Below are 15,676 nucleotides of genomic sequence, written 5' to 3' on the forward strand. Positions count from 1 at the left end.
CGGGTCAACTCCGATGCGTCCTAACAATCTTCTGAGAAGAAAATGTGTTTACTGGCCGTCCGTGCCTCTAATGAAGTCAGTGTGGATAAACAGCCTGTAATACAATCTAATATCTCCCAAGTTGCTCACACCTGTAGGGCTGTATTGGCAAGACCAATTGCAGAGAAACATTCACAGACTTCTCCTTGTCACGACAGCCGCCATCATGTCCTCTGTAGACAGGTCTCGCTTTCCCGCCAGCAGAAACCACACGAGCAGAGGAGGCGGTGTCGGACAAACCTCTCAGCCAATCGGAAACCTCTTCCACTACGCAGTGGGCGTCCCCCCGGAGATTCCCGCGAAAAGTGGAGAGGGGGAGGAGCGAGCCGGGGAAACGCTTCAGCCAATCGTGTGCGGCCTCTGCGAGCTCAAGCCAATCAGAAGGGGCAGGAGGCTCGGAGCCCCGGCGCGTCGCCAGGGAAACGGGCAGTAACGCCCCTTCGGTTTTGCCGCGAAAGCGCGGCGTGGAGCAGCTCATTGTGCGGGACAGAGCGGCCGCGCTTCTCTCTGCTCACACGGGTGGCGACAGCAGCAGAACAAAATGTCGGGCTTCGATGATCCGGGCATCTTCTACAGCGACAGCTTCGGGGGAGACTCCCAGGGGGACGAGGGCACAGTGAAGCGGACCCAAGTGAAGAAGCGCTTTAAGGAGTTTTTGCGGCAGTTTCGAGTCGGAACCGACCGGACCGGGTTCACCTTCAAATACAGGTCGGACCCAGACTAAGGCCACAGGGTTCCGGTGCAGTAGTTAATCACACTGGGGATCCCTGTAATTGTGTAGCGGTGTGTGAGCTTTTAAAGGGCTTCAGTGTTTCTGTTGGGCGACCCGGGATGCGCGTGAAAGCCCTCTGGACCTTGTCCGGAGCTCGGGGGCAGTGGGCAGTCTTGGCTGGACAGTGGGGATTGTGGGTTGTGTGTCCAGGGATGAGCTGAAGCGGCGCTACACGCTGGGGCAGTAGTGAGTGTGCAGTGGGTGTGGTGATGATGGGGTTGTGTGGCTGGGGCAGTCCTGGCTGGACTGTGGGTGTGGTGATGATGGGGTTGTGTGGCTGGGGCAGTCCTGGCTGGACTGTGGGTGTGGTGATGATGGGGTTGTGTGGCTGGGGCAGTCCTGGCTGGACTGTGGGTGTGGTGATGATGGGGTTGTGTGGCTGGGGCAGTCCTGGCTGGACTGTGGGTGTGGTGATGATGGGGTTGTGTGGCTGGGGCAGTCCTGGCTGGACTGTGGGTGTGGTGATGATGGGGTTGTGTGGCTGGGGCAGTCCTGGCTGGACTGTGGGTGTGGTGATGATGGGGTTGTGTGGCTGGGGCAGTCCTGGCTGGACTGTGGGTGTGGTGATGATGGGGTTGTGTGGCTGGGGCAGTCCTGGCTGGACTGTGGGTGTGGTGATGATGGGGTTGTGTGGCTGGGGCAGTCCTGGCTGGACTGTGGGTGTGGTGATGATGGGGTTGTGTGGCTGGGGCAGTCCTGGCTGGACTGTGGGTGTGGTGATGATGGGGTTGTGTGGCTGGGGCAGTCCTGGCTGGACTGTGGGTGTGGTGATGATGGGGTTGTGTGGCTGGGGCAGTCCTGGCTGGACTGTGGGTGTGGTGATGATGGGGTTGTGCTGTTGTGTGTCCAGGGATGAGTTGAAGAGGCGCTACACGCTGGGGCAGTACTGGGTGGAGGTGGAGATGGAGGACTTGTCCAGTTTTGATGAGGACCTGGCTGACTGTCTCTACAAACAGCCCACTGAGCACCTGCCTCTGGTGAGTCTCTAGCGCCAACTGTACAACCTCCGCAGGCGCCTGACTGCACAGCCCTGTTCCCCTCTCCCGCCGCTCTCGGTGTAAGGACATGCTCCATGACCTGAGTGACGCACGTGCTGCTTTGCTCTGTCCAATCACAGCTGGAAGAGGCCGCGCAGGAAGTGGCTGATGAGGTGACGAGGCCCCGCCCCGTTGAGGAGGAGGCAGTACAGGAGGTGCAGGTGATGCTGAAGTCAGACAGCAACCCAGCCAGCATCCGCAGCCTGAAGGTACAGTATTAACTCCTCTCTCTCTCTCAGTGCAGTAGTGTACAATAGTGTGCAGGAGGAGTGTGTGTATTAACCCCTCTCTCTCTCAGTGCAGTGTCAGTGTCCAGTAGTGTGCAGGAGGAGTGTGTGTATTAACCCCTCTCTCTCAGTGCAGTGTCAGTGTACAGTAGTGTGCAGGAGGAGTGTGTGTATTAACCCCTCTCTCTCTCAGTGCAGTGTGAGTGTACAGTAGTGTGCAGGAGGAGTGTGTGTATTAACCCCTCTCTCTCTCAGTGCAGTGTCAGTGTACAGTAGTGTGCAGGAGGAGTGTGTGTATTAACCCCTCTCTCTCTCAGTGCAGTGTCAGTGTACAGTAGTGTGCAGGAGGAGTGTGTGTATTAACCCCTCTCTCTCTCAGTGCAGTAGTGTACAATAGTGTGCAGGAGGAGTGTGTGTATTAACCCCTCTCTCTCTCAGTGCAGTGTCAGTGTCCAGTAGTGTGCAGGAGGAGTGTGTGTATTAACCCCTCTCTCTCAGTGCAGTGTCAGTGTACAGTAGTGTGCAGGAGGAGTGTGTGTATTAACCCCTCTCTCTCTCAGTGCAGTGTGAGTGTACAGTAGTGTGCAGGAGGAGTGTGTGTATTAACCCCTCTCTCTCTCAGTGCAGTGTCAGTGTACAGTAGTGTGCAGGAGGAGTGTGTGTATTAACCCCTCTCTCTCTCAGTGCAGTGTCAGTGTACAGTAGTGTGCAGGAGGAGTGTGTGTATTAACCCCTCTCTCTCTCAGTGCAGTAGTGTACAATAGTGTGCAGGAGGAGTGTGTGTATTAACCCCTCTCTCTCTCAGTGCAGTGTCAGTGTCCAGTAGTGTGCAGGAGGAGTGTGTGTATTAACCCCTCTCTCTCAGTGCAGTGTCAGTGTACAGTAGTGTGCAGGAGGAGTGTGTGTATTAACCCCTCTCTCTCTCAGTGCAGTGTGAGTGTACAGTAGTGTGCAGGAGGAGTGTGTGTATTAACCCCTCTCTCTCTCAGTGCAGTGTCAGTGTACAGTAGTGTGCAGGAGGAGTGTGTGTATTAACCCCTCTCTCTCTCAGTGCAGTGTCAGTGTACAGTAGTGTGCAGGAGGAGTGTGTGTATTAACCCCTCTCTCTCTCAGTGCAGTAGTGTGCAGGTTAACCGGTGTCTCTCTGCAGTCGGAGCAGGTGTGCCGGCTGGTCAAGATCCCGGGGATCGTGGTGTCGTCCTCAGCGGTGCGGGCGAAGGCGGTGCGCATGGCGCTGCAGTGCCGCGGGTGTCGCTCTGTGATGTCTAACATCGCCGTGCGCCCGGGGCTGGAGGGCTACAGCCTGCCTCGCAAGTGCAACACGTGAGTGTCCTGCGCGGCCCGGGCTCGCTTCTGCCGGCCTCTGCCCGCCGGCCGCTCCCCCCTCTCACCCCGTCTCCGTGTCTGCAGGGAGCAGCCGGGCCGGGTCAAGTGCCCGGTCGACCCGTACTTCATCGTGCCGGACAAGTGCGTGTGCGTGGACTACCAGACGCTCAAGCTGCAGGAGGCGCCGGACGCCGTGCCGCACGGAGAGATGCCCCGACACCTGCAGCTGTACTGCGACAGGTGGGGGCCGCGGCCCACGGGCCCGGGGGGCGGGTGGGGGGGCCGGGGGCCGCCGCGAGCCTGACGCCTGCCTGTCCGCGCAGGTACCTCTGTGACCGCGTCGTGCCGGGGAACCGCGTGACCGTGATGGGCATCTACTCCATCCGCAAGGCCGGCAAGACCAGCAGCAAGGGGAGGGATCGCGCCGGGGTCGGCCTCCGCTCCTCCTACCTGAGGGTCGTGGGCATCCAGGTGGACACTGAGGGCGCAGGTGAGGGCACCCCAGAGACCTGCTGTGTGACCTCCAGGCCACAGTGAGGCGCTCTGCCCCTCTCCCACCCTGTCCTGTCTGCTGCTGTGTGAGGCGCTCTGCTCCTCTCCCACCCTGTCCTGTCTGCTGCTGTGTGAGGCGCTCTGCTCCTCTCCCACCCTGTCCTGTCTGCTGCTGTGTGAGGCGCTCTGCTCCTCTCCCACCCTGTCCTGTCTGCTGCTGTGTGAGGCGCTCTGCTCCTCTCTCACCCTGTCCTGTCTGCTGCTGTGTGACCTCCAGGCCACAGTGAGGCGCTCTGCCCCTCTCCCACCCTGTCCTGTCTGCTGCTGTGTGACCTCCAGGCCACAGTGAGGCGCTCTGCTCCTCTCTCACCCTGTCCTGTCTGCTGCTGTGTGACCTCCAGGCCACAGTGAGGCGCTCTGCCCCTCTCCCACACTGTCCTGTCTGCTGTTGTTGCTGTGTGAGGCGCTCTGCTCCTCTCTCACCCTGTCCTGTCTGCTGCTGTGTGACCTCCAGGCCACAGTGAGGCGCTCTGCCCCTCTCTCACCCTGTCCTGTGTCTCTGTGTGACCTCCAGGCCGCAGTGCTGTGGGCACCGTCTCTCCCCAGGAGGAGGAAGAGCTACGCGCGCTGGCGGCCTCCCCTGGTGTGTATGAGTCTGTGGCGCACAGTATAGCGCCCTCTATCTACGGGAGTCAGGACCTGAAGAAAGCCATTGCGTGCCTGCTGTTTGGCGGGTCCCGGAAAAGGTGAAGTCTTAATGAGCTACACCATGTTCGTTAAACAGAAGTGCTAGCTGCCAGTGCAGGGTCAGTGTGTGAACCCCTCTCTCTCCCCAGGCTCCCAGACGGCCTGACTCGCAGGGGCGACATCAATCTCCTGATGCTGGGGGACCCTGGGACGGCCAAGTCCCAGCTGCTGAAGTTTGTGGAGCGCTGCTCTCCTATTGGGGTATGCCCTGTGTCTGCCTGTGCGCCCCGCTGCGCCCCGTCTCTGTCTCTCTCTCGGGGGTGACGCCCTGTCTCTCTCCCCTGCAGGTCTACACCTCGGGCAAGGGCAGCAGCGCGGCTGGCCTGACCGCCTCCGTCATGCGCGACCCCGTCTCGCGCAGCTTCGTCATGGAGGGCGGCGCCATGGTGCTGGCGGACGGGGGTGTGGTCTGCATCGATGAGTTCGACAAGGTCAGAGGTCATGCCCGCGTGGGTCCGGCTCTGTCTCTCCTGCAGCTGCGGCTCTGACCCTCTTGTCTCTGCTCTTACAGATGAGGGAGGACGATCGAGTGGCCATTCATGAGGCTATGGAGCAGCAGACCATCTCCATCGCCAAGGTGACTCTCTCTCAGTGCAGTGTCCGTGTGCAGGAGGAGTGTGTGTATTAACCCCTCTCTCTCTCTCAGTGCAGTGTCAGTGTACAGTAGTGTGCAGGAGGAGTGTGTGTATTAACCCCTCTCTCTCAGTGCAGTGTCAGTGTACAGTAGTGTGCAGGAGGAGTGTGTGTATTAACCCCTCTCTCTCAGTGCAGTGTCAGTGTACAGTAGTGTGCAGGAGGAGTGTGTGTCTTAACCCCTCTCTCTCAGTGCAGTGTCAGTGTACAGTAGTGTGCAGGAGGAGTGTGTGTATTAACCCCTCTCTCTCTCAGTGCAGTGTCAGTGTACAGTAGTGTGCAGGAGAAGTGTGTGTATTAACCCCTCTCTCTCTCAGTGCAGTGTCAGTGTACAGTAGTGTGCAGGAGGGGTGTGTGTATTAACCCCTCTCTCTCAGTGCAGTGTCAGTGTACAGTAGTGTGCAGGAGGAGTGTGTGTATTAACTCCTCTCTCTCTCAGGCTGGTATCACCACCACTCTGAACTCGCGGTGTTCAGTCTTGGCTGCTGCGAACTCTGTGTTTGGTCGCTGGGACGAGACGAAGGGGGAGGAGAATATTGACTTCATGCCCACCATCCTGTCTCGGTTCGACATGATCTTCATCATCAAGGACGAGCACAACGAGCAGAGGGACATGGTGAGATCCCCATCCGGTACCAGTCTCTCTCCCAGACCCGGGCTCGTTAGTGTTGGGGAGTATTAATTGGTGCCTGTCTCTCTCTCCCAGACTCTGGCTCGTCACGTGATGAACGTGCACCTCAGTGCTCTCACGCAGACTCAGAGCGTCGAGGGGGAGATCGAGCTGAGCCGGCTGAAGAAGTTCATCGCCTTCGCCCGCACGTGAGTCGGCGTGTCCAGCCCGTGTGTGTGTGTGTGTGTGTGTGTGTGGAGGTGTCGACAGGAAGTGACCTGCTGCTTGGGGGGGTGGGGGGTGTCGACAGGAAGTGACCTCCGGCCTGTTTGTCCGTACAGGAAGTGTGGCCCGCGGTTATCGGCAGAAGCAGCGGAGAAGCTGAAGAATCGCTACGTTCTGATGCGTAGCGGCGCTCGAGAGCACGAGAGGGAGAGCGTGAAGCGTCCCAGTATCCCCATCACTGTGAGGTACAGCACTGCCGCTCTCTCGCTTTACTGGCCTGACTAGTGAGTCAGTCTAGGTTCCCAAAGCAAAACCAATACAATTCACATAAACACGTCTACAGACATTTACAGTAGACACATCATATAAGACATTTACACATGAACATATGGAGCATTATTGAGAGACAGGCTCACTGTCTGTTCCTCAGGCTGGGACAGGAGATCACACACTGTATTATTATTATTGAGAGACAGGCTCACTGTCTGTTCCTCAGGCTGGGACAGGAGATCGCACACTGTATTATTATTATTGAGAGACAGGCTCACTGTTCCTCTGGCTGGGACAGGAGGTCACACACTGTATTATTATTGAGAGACAGGCTCACTGTCTGTTCCTCAGGCTGGGACAGGAGATCGCACACTGTATTATTATTATTGAGAGACAGGCTCACTGTCTGTTCCTCAGGCTGGGACAGGAGATCGCACACTGTATTATTATTATTGAGAGACAGGCTCAATAGGAGTAGGAGTTTTGGTTGCTGTTTTTTAGGTGTAGTCAATACTTTATTGCTCTCTTCTATATGTTTATTAACACTCTTGTCTCACTCCGCAGGCAGCTGGAGGCGGTGGTGCGCATTGCAGAGGCTCTGGCTAAGATGCGGCTGCAGCCCTTCGCGGGCGAGAGTGAGGTGGACGAGGCCCTGCGCCTGTTCCAGGTGTCCACACTGGACGCGGCGCTGTCGGGCAGCCTGTCAGGTGGGGCTCGGGGGGCGGTCAGTCCGGGTCGGAGGGGGGCTGTCCGGGTCGGTCCTGATCCCTGTGTGGGGACAGGCTCTGGGGCTCGGGGGGGGGCGGTCGGACCGGTTCAGTCCGGGTCGGTCCTGATCCCTGTGTGCTGGGTGTCGCAGGGGTGGAGGGCTTCACCACACAGGAGGACCAGGAGATGTTGTCCCGCATTGAGAAGCAGCTGAAGAGACGCTTTGCCATCGGATCACAGGTGTCTGAGCACAGTATCGTCCAGGACTTCATCAAGCAGGTACAGACTGCACCCCGACACTGCTCACTGGAACGCCTCTCTCAGCACACTGTAGTGTACAGGAGTATGTGTGTATTAACCCCTCTCTCTCAGGGCAGTGTCAGTGTACAGTAGTGTGCAGGAGGAGTGTGTGTATTAACCCCTCTCTCTCAGGGCAGTGTCAGTGTACAGTAGTGTGCAGGAGGAGTGTGTGTATTAACCCCTCTCTCTCAGTGCAGTGTCAGTGTCTAGTAGTGTGCAGGAGGAGTGTGTGTATTAACCCCTCTCTCTCTCAGTGCAGTGTCAGTGTCTAGTAGTGTGCAGGAGAAGTGTGTGTATTAACCCCTCTCTCAGTGCAGTGTCAGTGTACAGTAGTGTGCAGGAGGAGTGTGTGTATTAACCCCTCTCTCTCAGTGCAGTGTCAGTGTCTAGTAGTGTGCAGGAGGAGTGTGTGTATTAACCCCCCTCTCTCTCAGTGCAGTGTCAGTGTACAGTAGTGTGCAGGAGGAGTGTGTGTATTAACCCCTCTCTCTCTCAGTGCAGTGTCAGTGTCCAGTAGTGTGCAGGAGGAGTGTGTGTATTAACCCCTCTCTCTCTCAGTGCAGTGTCAGTGTCTAGTAGTGTGCAGGAGGAGTGTGTGTATTAACCCCTCTCTCTCTCAGTGCAGTGTCAGTGTCCAGTAGTGTGCAGGAGGAGTGTGTGTATTAACCCCTCTCTCTCAGTGCAGTGTCAGTGTACAGTAGTGTGCAGGAGGAGTGTGTGTATTAACCCCTCTCTCTCAGTGCAGTGTCAGTGTACAGTAGTGTGCAGGAGGAGTGTGTGTATTAACCCCTCTCTCTCTCAGTGCAGTGTCAGTGTCCAGTAGTGTGCAGGAGGAGTGTGTGTATTAACCCGTCTCTCTCTCTCTGTGTAGAAGTACCCAGAACAAGCGATCTACAAGGTTCTGCACCTGATGATGAGAAGAGGGGAGATTCAGCATCGCCTGCAGCGCAAAGTCCTGTACAGAGTTAAATAGACTGGAGACTCTCGCGCACTCTCGCGCACTCTCGCGCACTCTCGCGCACTCTCGCGCACTCTCGCGCACTCTCGCGCACTTGAGGAAACTAATAAAGGTGTTATTGTGGTTCCTGTGGCTGGAGGGGCTGTGATTTTCCTGGTCTGAGCATGAGTGTATCAACACAGTACACTCGACATGCTCAGTGCCCTGAACACGGACGGTATACACAGTGTGAGCGCTTTAACAAAAAGAGACATGGACACATCTGACGGAATGCCGAGCTGGAGTCTTGACGTCCTCCAGCGGTCCTGATCGGACCGAGCTGGCGGGACTGGAGATGTTTGACTGTCGTGTGCAAGTCCGAGCTGCTGCTCCATCCTCAAGCGCAAAGCAGAAACCAGTCCACTGACCGAGATATTTATAACGTTTAGTTTTATTGTTTCAGAAAATATTTTTCTTAAAATGTTAAATGTATAAAAATATAAGAAATCACAACAATGGGACAGAATTCTGAAATAAAAAAATCGGCTTTCACTCACTTAGGCTACAAGGATACATGCTGGGGGGGGTTCATTTTTGCTGGTCATTGAGGTATGAATGGTTGAAACACTGATTCTGGAAGTTCTGGATTAAATACAGTTTGGCAAGTGGGAAGGACACAGGTTCAGGCACTATGGGGCTCTGGGTGACTCTATCCTCTCTCCAGCTCCAGTGTCCAGTCTCTGTCTGTAACCCCACTGTCACCCTGACACAGGACACAGAGGTGCAGACGTGTTGTTACAGACTGAGGGTCTGTTCAGCTGCTCTACAGGAGTGACGTTGATGATGATGATGAAGGCTGTGTGGGGCTCTGGGTGACTTCTCTCTACAGCTTTACACAGTTTTGGGTGTCTGGAGTTGTCACACTGTCACAGATGTTTCCAGTTGACCACTGGCTCCCTTGTGCCCAATGTGTCCTTTTTACAATGCATACATCCCTATTGCTACCGTTGTCATGGCAAAGCAGATCCCCAGGACCAATCGCAGTAAGGGGAAGGAGGAGAGACGATCCTTGGAGGGTGGGGCATGAAGCTTCTTTGTTTCTGATTGGTCACCTGCAAAGAGATGAGACAGGAGATTGGTCAGTAACTTTGGACTGACCGGTCCAGTCTGGCAGTCTGAGGGTGAGTCAGTGTGTCCGTTTCGGCCTCTGACAGTGGACAGGACAGGGTTGTCGTACCTTGTGTGGAGACGGGTCGTGTGGCTCTTTGTCGCAGGTCCCTGGGTGTCTCGCTGCCTGTCTCAGGCTCTCCCAGCAGCCCTTGCAGCTCCTGAAACACCTGGCGCACACAGACAGGAGCAGTGTTAGCAGGACAGCACTGTCTGCTCTCACCCCTCCCCTCTGCCTGTCTCTCTCTCCCCCCTGCCTGTCTCTCTCTCTCTCACATTTCTCCCTGCCTATCTCTCTCTCTCACCCCTGCCTGTCTCTTTCTCTCCCCCCGCCTGTCTCTCTCTCACATTTCTCCCCCGCCTGTCTCTCTCTCTCTCCCCCCTGCCTGTCTCTCTCACCTGGATGTTGAGGTTGAAGGCTCTGTCGGCCTCCTCCGTCACCCTGCTCTTGTCCCCCGGGCTCAGCTCCAGGCTGTTCATCCGAGCTCGGTACAGCTGCTTGAATTTCGTGGCGTTGGTCACCCCTGGAAACGCGAAGAAGGCCAGCCCCTCCCCTCCTGGCCCGAGCCCCAGGGCCTTCTGGGCAATCCTGCCCAGCACCTGCCCTCCGGACAGGTCGCCAAGGTAACGGGTGTAGGCATGGGCAACCAGGAGCTCTGGGTGATGTTGGCCAACCTAAGAGAGAGAGAGGGGTTAATACACACACTCCTCCTGCACACTACTGTACACTGACACTGCACTGAGAGAGAGGGGTTAATACACACACTCCTCCTGCACACTACTGTACACTGACACTGCACTGAGAGAGAGAGGGGTTAATACACACACTCCTCCTGCACACTACTGTACACTGACACTGCACTGAGAGAGAGAGAGGGGTTAATACACACACTCCTCCTGCACACTACTGTACACTGACACTGCACTGAGAGAGAGAGAGGGGTTAATACACACACTCTTACTGCACACTACTGTACACTGACACTGCACTGAGAGAGAGAGGGGTTAATACACACACTCCTCCTGCACACTACTGTACACTGACACTGCACTGAGAGAGAGGGGTTAATACACACACTCCTCCTGCACACTACTGTACACTGACACTGCACTGAGAGAGAGAGGGGTTAATACACACACTCCTCCTGCACACTACTGTACACTGACACTGCACTGAGAGAGACAGAGGGGTTAATACACACACTCCTCCTGCACACTACTGTACACTGACACTGCACTGAGAGAGAGGGGTTAATACACACACTCCTCCTGCATACTACAGTACACTGACACTGCCCTGAGAGAGAGGGGTTAATACACGCACTCCTCCTGCACACTACTGTACACTGACACTGCCCTGAGAGAGAGGGGTTAATACACACTCCTCCTGCACACTACTGTACACTGACACTGCACTGAGAGAGAGGGGTTAATACACACACTCCTCCTGCACACTACTGTACACTGACACTGCACTGAGAGAGAGAGGGGTTAATACACACACTCCTCCTGCACACTACCGTACACTGACACTGCCCTGAGAGAGAGGGGTTAATACACACCTCATGCAGCCTCTCGGCATAGCTCTGTGTCGCGGGGGGTGTGGTGAGCTGGTCTCTCCAGTTCTGTCCATGGAAGTAGCGCAGGTCGGCCTCCAGGGCGGCGACGCGGCTCAGCTCAGTGGGGAAGTGTATGGGGGCGACACAGGGGTGGGAGGCATTCCTGTCCAGCTCTTCCTCCAGGGCCGAGTACACAGCATAGAGAGAGGACAGCAGCAGCTGCAGATAGAGAGGAGCAAGTGAGAGGAGCTACTGGGTGACTGAGGAGGTATTGATGAGTGATTAGCGATTGAGAGAGTGATTGAGGAGGTATTGATGAATGATTAGTGATTGAGAGAGTGATTGAGGAGGTATTGATGAGTGATTAGTGATTGAAGAGGTATTGATGAGTGATTGCAGGTGCTTGCCTTGTACTCCGGCAGGGTGACTTTGCCCCTCTGGAAGTTGGCCATCAGGGTGGTTTTCTCTGCCCTCTCATGAGAAACACGAGTCGCAGCTTTAATGAGCTCTGACAGGTCACACTGTGAACTGAGAGAGAGAGGGGGGTTAATACACTGTACTCAGAGAAAGAGAGGGGTTAATACACTGGACTGAGAGAGAGGGGTTAATACACTGTACTCAGAGAGAGAGAGGGGTTAATACACTGGACTGAGAGAGAGAGGGGTTAATACACTGAGAACCGAGAGAGGAAGTGAAGAGTGAAGGGATGCTACCTGTCTGTGGTCTCTGCACTCCTGCTGTCAGTGTTGTGAGTCTGCATGGCTGCACCTGAGGACAGAGCAGAATGGCGGGTTAGCGAACAGACTGTCCCCCCAGGGCAGTGGGTCTCACCAGGGGCTGTTAGAGGTCACATGGTCTCATCGAGCACTGCAGCACTTCCACAGCACTGTGCCCTGGGCACAGAGGGCATGGAGAGCACAGAGCAGACAGGACACAGAGCACACAGCAGGCACACAAAGCACAGAGGGCACAGTGGGTCTCTCCAGCTCTGTGACAACCTGCGCCTACAGTAGATAGCAGACATGTTTGTCTACAGAGACTGGCCCGTGTGCTGTTGGACAGACTTTCTGTTAGCTTGTTAGGTTAGTCACAAGCAGATTTTGCATTAGAGGAAAAGCCTGTATATTTCAGCATTACTGTAAGGGTAGTATAGTGACTGTAGAGCTAGTATACTGACAGCACAGTTAGTATAGCAAGAGTAGAGATAGTATACTATCAGTACGGTTAGTATGCTGTCAGAAGACTGTCAGTACAGTTAATATACTGTGAAGATCTGAACTTACTGCGTTCTCTCTGTGCGTATGGAAGCAGTCTTCTCTCTCTGTGCGTGTGGAAGCAGTCTTCTCTCTCTGTGCTTGTAGAAGCAGTCTTCTCTCTCTGTGCTTGTAGAAGCAGTCTTCTCTCTCTGTGCGTATGGAAGCAGTGTGGAAGCAGTCTTCTCTCTCTGTGCGTGTGGAAGCAGTCTTCTCTCTGTGCGTATGGACGCAGTCTTCTCTCTCTGTGCTTGTAGAAGCAGTCTTCTCTCTCTGTGCGTGTGGAAGCAGTCTTCTCTCTCACTCTGTCTCGATTCTGATCTCTCCTGGCTGCCTCTCTGTCTTTATAGCCCAGCAGGCTGAGTCACGTGTGAGGAACGTCCAGTGAGTTCCTCAGAACACAGGAGGGAAATGAGAGAGTTCAGCAGGAGCACAGACCCGCCCCCTCTCACAGGGACACACACACACACTGTACACACACTCACACACTGTACACATGCTCACACTGCCTCAGACACAGGCTGGGAGTCTGGGTAAGAGTAAAGACACACACTCTCAATCACACACAAACACTCACACTGCCTCAGACACAGGCTGGGAGTCTGGGTAAGAGTAAAGACACACACTCTCAATCACACACTCTCAATCACACACACACTGCCTCAGACACAGGCAGCAGTGAGAGTATCAGGAGGAAGTGGGAGGCACAGGGGTGCTGAGTCAAGCTTCCAGCCTGCTGCAGACATTGCCGAGTCATGCTTGGGCTCCCCAGCCCCTCCCTGTCAGTCAGGCGCTCAGCCTGGAGGAGGACTGTGCTGATTCAAGACTCTGCCAGGAGAACTGCCGAGTCACGGAAAATCCCTGTTAGTTACTGGTTAACCATTGCAAACACTCCAGCCTGGACTGGACTTTAGCTCCAGCAGGTCGCTGGCACAGGGCTGGGAAGGGAGACTGGTATCTTCAAGCGTGGTAAATAGAAGGGTGAGGTTTAAGGTCAAATTCAACTGAAAACTCTTTAACAAGCTGAGATTCAGTCAGTGAGGGGCTCTGGGTGACTCTATCCTCTCTCCAGCTCCAGTGTCCAGTCTCTGTCTGTAACCCCACTGTCACCCTGACACAGGACACAGAGGTGCAGATGTGTTGTTACAGACTGAGTGTCTGTTCAGGAGTGATGATGATGATGAAGGGTGTCAGTGTGGGGCTCTGGGTGACTCTATCCTCTCTCCAGCTCCAGTGTCCAGTCTCTGTCTGTAACCCCACTGTCACCCTGACACAGGACACAGAGGTGCAGACGTGTTGTTACAGACTGAGTGTCTGTTCAGGAGTGATGATGATGATCATGAAGGGTGTCAGTGTGGGGCTCTGGGTGACTCTATCCTCTCTCCAGCTCCAGTGTCCAGTCTCTGTCTGTAACCCCACTGTCACTCTGACTGCAGGCACAGAGGTGCAGACGTGTTGTTACAGACTGAGTGTCTGTTCAGCTGCTCTACAGGAGTGATGATGATGATGGCAGACTAGGGCAGAGAGCTTGAGGAAGAGCACATAGAAGAGTCACAGGATGGACTCCTGGTCTGAGAGATTGTCATGCACAGATGGGATACAGGAGCTCAGTCTCTTCAGGGATCAGAGGGAGATCCGATCGGAAGGGGTTTGGAGAGGGGGAACACAGGGGACTGTTCACACGGACAGCATTCCCGACCAGGCACTGAACTGCAGGTGGAGAGCAGGAAGCACTTCTTTACACAAAGAGTTGTGGGTGTCTGCAGCTGGCTTCTAGAGCAGGTTGCTAAACTATACTAGAATCTGCACCAAACATACAGATCTAGATCCATCTGGAGGTCTCATTCTTCACCCTGAACGCAGAGCAGGGGGACAGAACAGGATTGCTGTTATGGATTCATGCCCTTATTCATCCTGACCTGGGTGAGCTCAGGACAGGAGGCAGAGAAAGCAGAAGTGTATTCTCCCAGGAGGCATGTGGAAACTGCAGGGCAGTGTGTGTGCGCTTCTGCACAGGTTACAGGAAACATAAATCTGGACTCAGCAGCGACCAGATTACAAACCGTGACTCAGCACAGAGCGCCGCCCCCTCCCGAGCCTCCAAACCTTGACTCAGCACAGAGCGCCGCTGAGTCAAGGTTTGACCGAGCCTCCAAACCGTGACTCAGCACAGAGCGCCGCCCCCTCCCGAGCCTCCAAACCTTGACTCAGCACAGAGCGCCGCTGAGTCAAGGTTTGACCGAGCCTCCAAACCTTGACTCAGCACAGAGCGCCGCCCCCCCTCCGAGCCTCCAAACCTTGACTCAGCACAGAGCGCCGCCCCCCCTCCGAGCCTCCAAACCGTGACTCAGCTTACTAAGCGAACAGCGGACGAGAACCGTGATTCGGCGCGATCTCAGCTCTGTGGTGCTGGAGACCCCAGAGTCTCGGCTCGGTTCGGGTCTGTGGTGCTGGAGACCCCAGAGTCTCGGCTCGGGTCTGTGGTGCTGGAGAACCGTGGATATAAAGAACAAACATTAGCTGCGGAAATGACTGAGGCTGGGCGGGGAGCAGGTCCCCGACAAGGCGGTTAAACCAGCACGTTTCTCGGGGTAACAGCACCCCTGCAATCAGACACCCGCATTCAGCAGAGCCCCGTTTGCTGCTTCCGGTTCTGGGGTCTCGCGTGAGCCTGTCTGTGAAGTTCAGGCGTGTGTACAGCCGCTGCTTGTCCCGGGGGGTGAGGGTCTCGCATTTAATACCAGTAATTTCTGTGCGTTTGTGTGAATTTGTCTCCGGTTTCACACTGTGACCACGAGAGCTGCCGTTTCCGCATTGAAAAGCCAACAGAAGCGAACAGCGGCGTTTTCTTAAAAAAAGACTTGATCACGTTACAACACTCCGTAGCTGCGTCGGTGTTTTTAAAACCGGACAAAGGAATCGGTTTCTCGCTGTGTCCTTTTTAAACACATGGGCGATTATTTAAAGTTTCAGCTCGCCTTTCGAGCGACTTTCTCCGTGACAGACCCTTCGGGTACGACCTGCCTGCGCAAAGCAAACACGCACGGAGATAAAGTACCAGGAAACCGGGCGACATGCTTTGTGACTAAGGTGACCTACTGTGAGCACTTAACAACACCAGCCCCTTCTCCTTCACGAGGGCCGACCGTCACCCGAAGGACACCTCTCACCCCTCCGGCAGGAAACACCACTGGAGCCTCCCTTCCGTCCGTTCAGGACAGCCACCACACACGCTGCACACAGGTAGCCCCTCCTGCTACCTGCCCTCCTACCGTCTGGTAAAAGGCACCGCAGTGTACGGGCCAGCTCCACCAGGCTCCTCAACACCCTGCTACCTACTGCATCTACTCCGAATCTGGAAACCTAGTTCTTTT

The 15,676-nt window shown here is 55.3% G+C and overlaps 2 protein-coding genes across 3 annotated transcripts; one reads left to right on the forward strand and one right to left on the reverse strand.

The window, feature by feature from the left end:
- Positions 1–511: 511 nt before the first annotated feature.
- On the forward strand, positions 512–8,469 carry mcm5 (minichromosome maintenance complex component 5). Its single transcript, XM_088930825.1, has 16 exons — positions 512–747; positions 1,662–1,788; positions 1,929–2,057; positions 3,226–3,398; positions 3,486–3,641; positions 3,725–3,891; positions 4,468–4,639; positions 4,730–4,841; positions 4,928–5,071; positions 5,152–5,217; positions 5,713–5,889; positions 5,980–6,092; positions 6,225–6,353; positions 6,943–7,085; positions 7,238–7,365; positions 8,258–8,469. The coding sequence occupies exons 1-16, from the start codon at positions 581–583 to the stop codon at positions 8,357–8,359; spliced, it is 2,205 nt and encodes a 734-aa protein (XP_088786951.1). The 5' UTR covers positions 512–580; the 3' UTR covers positions 8,360–8,469.
- A 289-nt stretch (positions 8,470–8,758) lies between these two features.
- Positions 8,759–12,632, reverse strand: hmox1a (heme oxygenase 1a). Of its 2 annotated transcripts, XM_088930923.1 has the most exons (7): positions 12,333–12,626; positions 11,763–11,817; positions 11,457–11,577; positions 11,053–11,268; positions 9,890–10,165; positions 9,561–9,660; positions 8,759–9,435 (listed from the first exon to the last, which is right to left on the reverse strand). In XM_088930923.1, exons 2-7 carry the CDS (start codon positions 11,807–11,809, stop codon positions 9,302–9,304), a joined length of 894 nt encoding a protein of 297 aa, XP_088787049.1. In that variant the 5' UTR covers positions 11,810–11,817; positions 12,333–12,626; the 3' UTR covers positions 8,759–9,301. The 2 variants fall into 2 exon arrangements, with proteins under 2 accessions (XP_088787049.1, XP_088787050.1); XM_088930924.1 differs by lacking the exon at positions 11,763–11,817 and having other exon boundaries at positions 12,333–12,632.
- Positions 12,633–15,676: the final 3,044 nt, after the last annotated feature.

This window comes from Atractosteus spatula, chromosome 13, assembly GCF_055471065.1.
Source record: "Atractosteus spatula isolate fAtrSpa1 chromosome 13, fAtrSpa1.hap1, whole genome shotgun sequence".
In the NCBI taxonomy this organism is placed as follows: Eukaryota; Metazoa; Chordata; class Actinopteri; order Semionotiformes; family Lepisosteidae; genus Atractosteus; species Atractosteus spatula.

Coding starts and splice junctions, on each gene's coding strand:
- hmox1a (XM_088930923.1), bottom strand. CDS start 11,809: ATGCAGACTCACAACACTGACAGCAGGAGTGCAGAGACCACAGACAG. Junction 11,269..11,456: donor TCACCCTGCCGGAGTACAAG/GCAAGCACCTGC, acceptor CTCTATCTGCAG/CTGCTGCTGTCCTCTCTCTA. Junction 10,166..11,052: donor ATGCCGAGAGGCTGCATGAG/GTGTGTATTAAC, acceptor TCTCTCTCTTAG/GTTGGCCAACATCACCCAGA.
- mcm5 (XM_088930825.1), top strand. CDS start 581: ATGTCGGGCTTCGATGATCCGGGCATCTTCTACAGCGACAGCTTCGGG. Junction 7,086..7,237: donor GCTGTCGGGCAGCCTGTCAG/GTGGGGCTCGGG, acceptor TGGGTGTCGCAG/GGGTGGAGGGCTTCACCACA. Junction 7,366..8,257: donor TCCAGGACTTCATCAAGCAG/GTACAGACTGCA, acceptor CTCTCTGTGTAG/AAGTACCCAGAACAAGCGAT.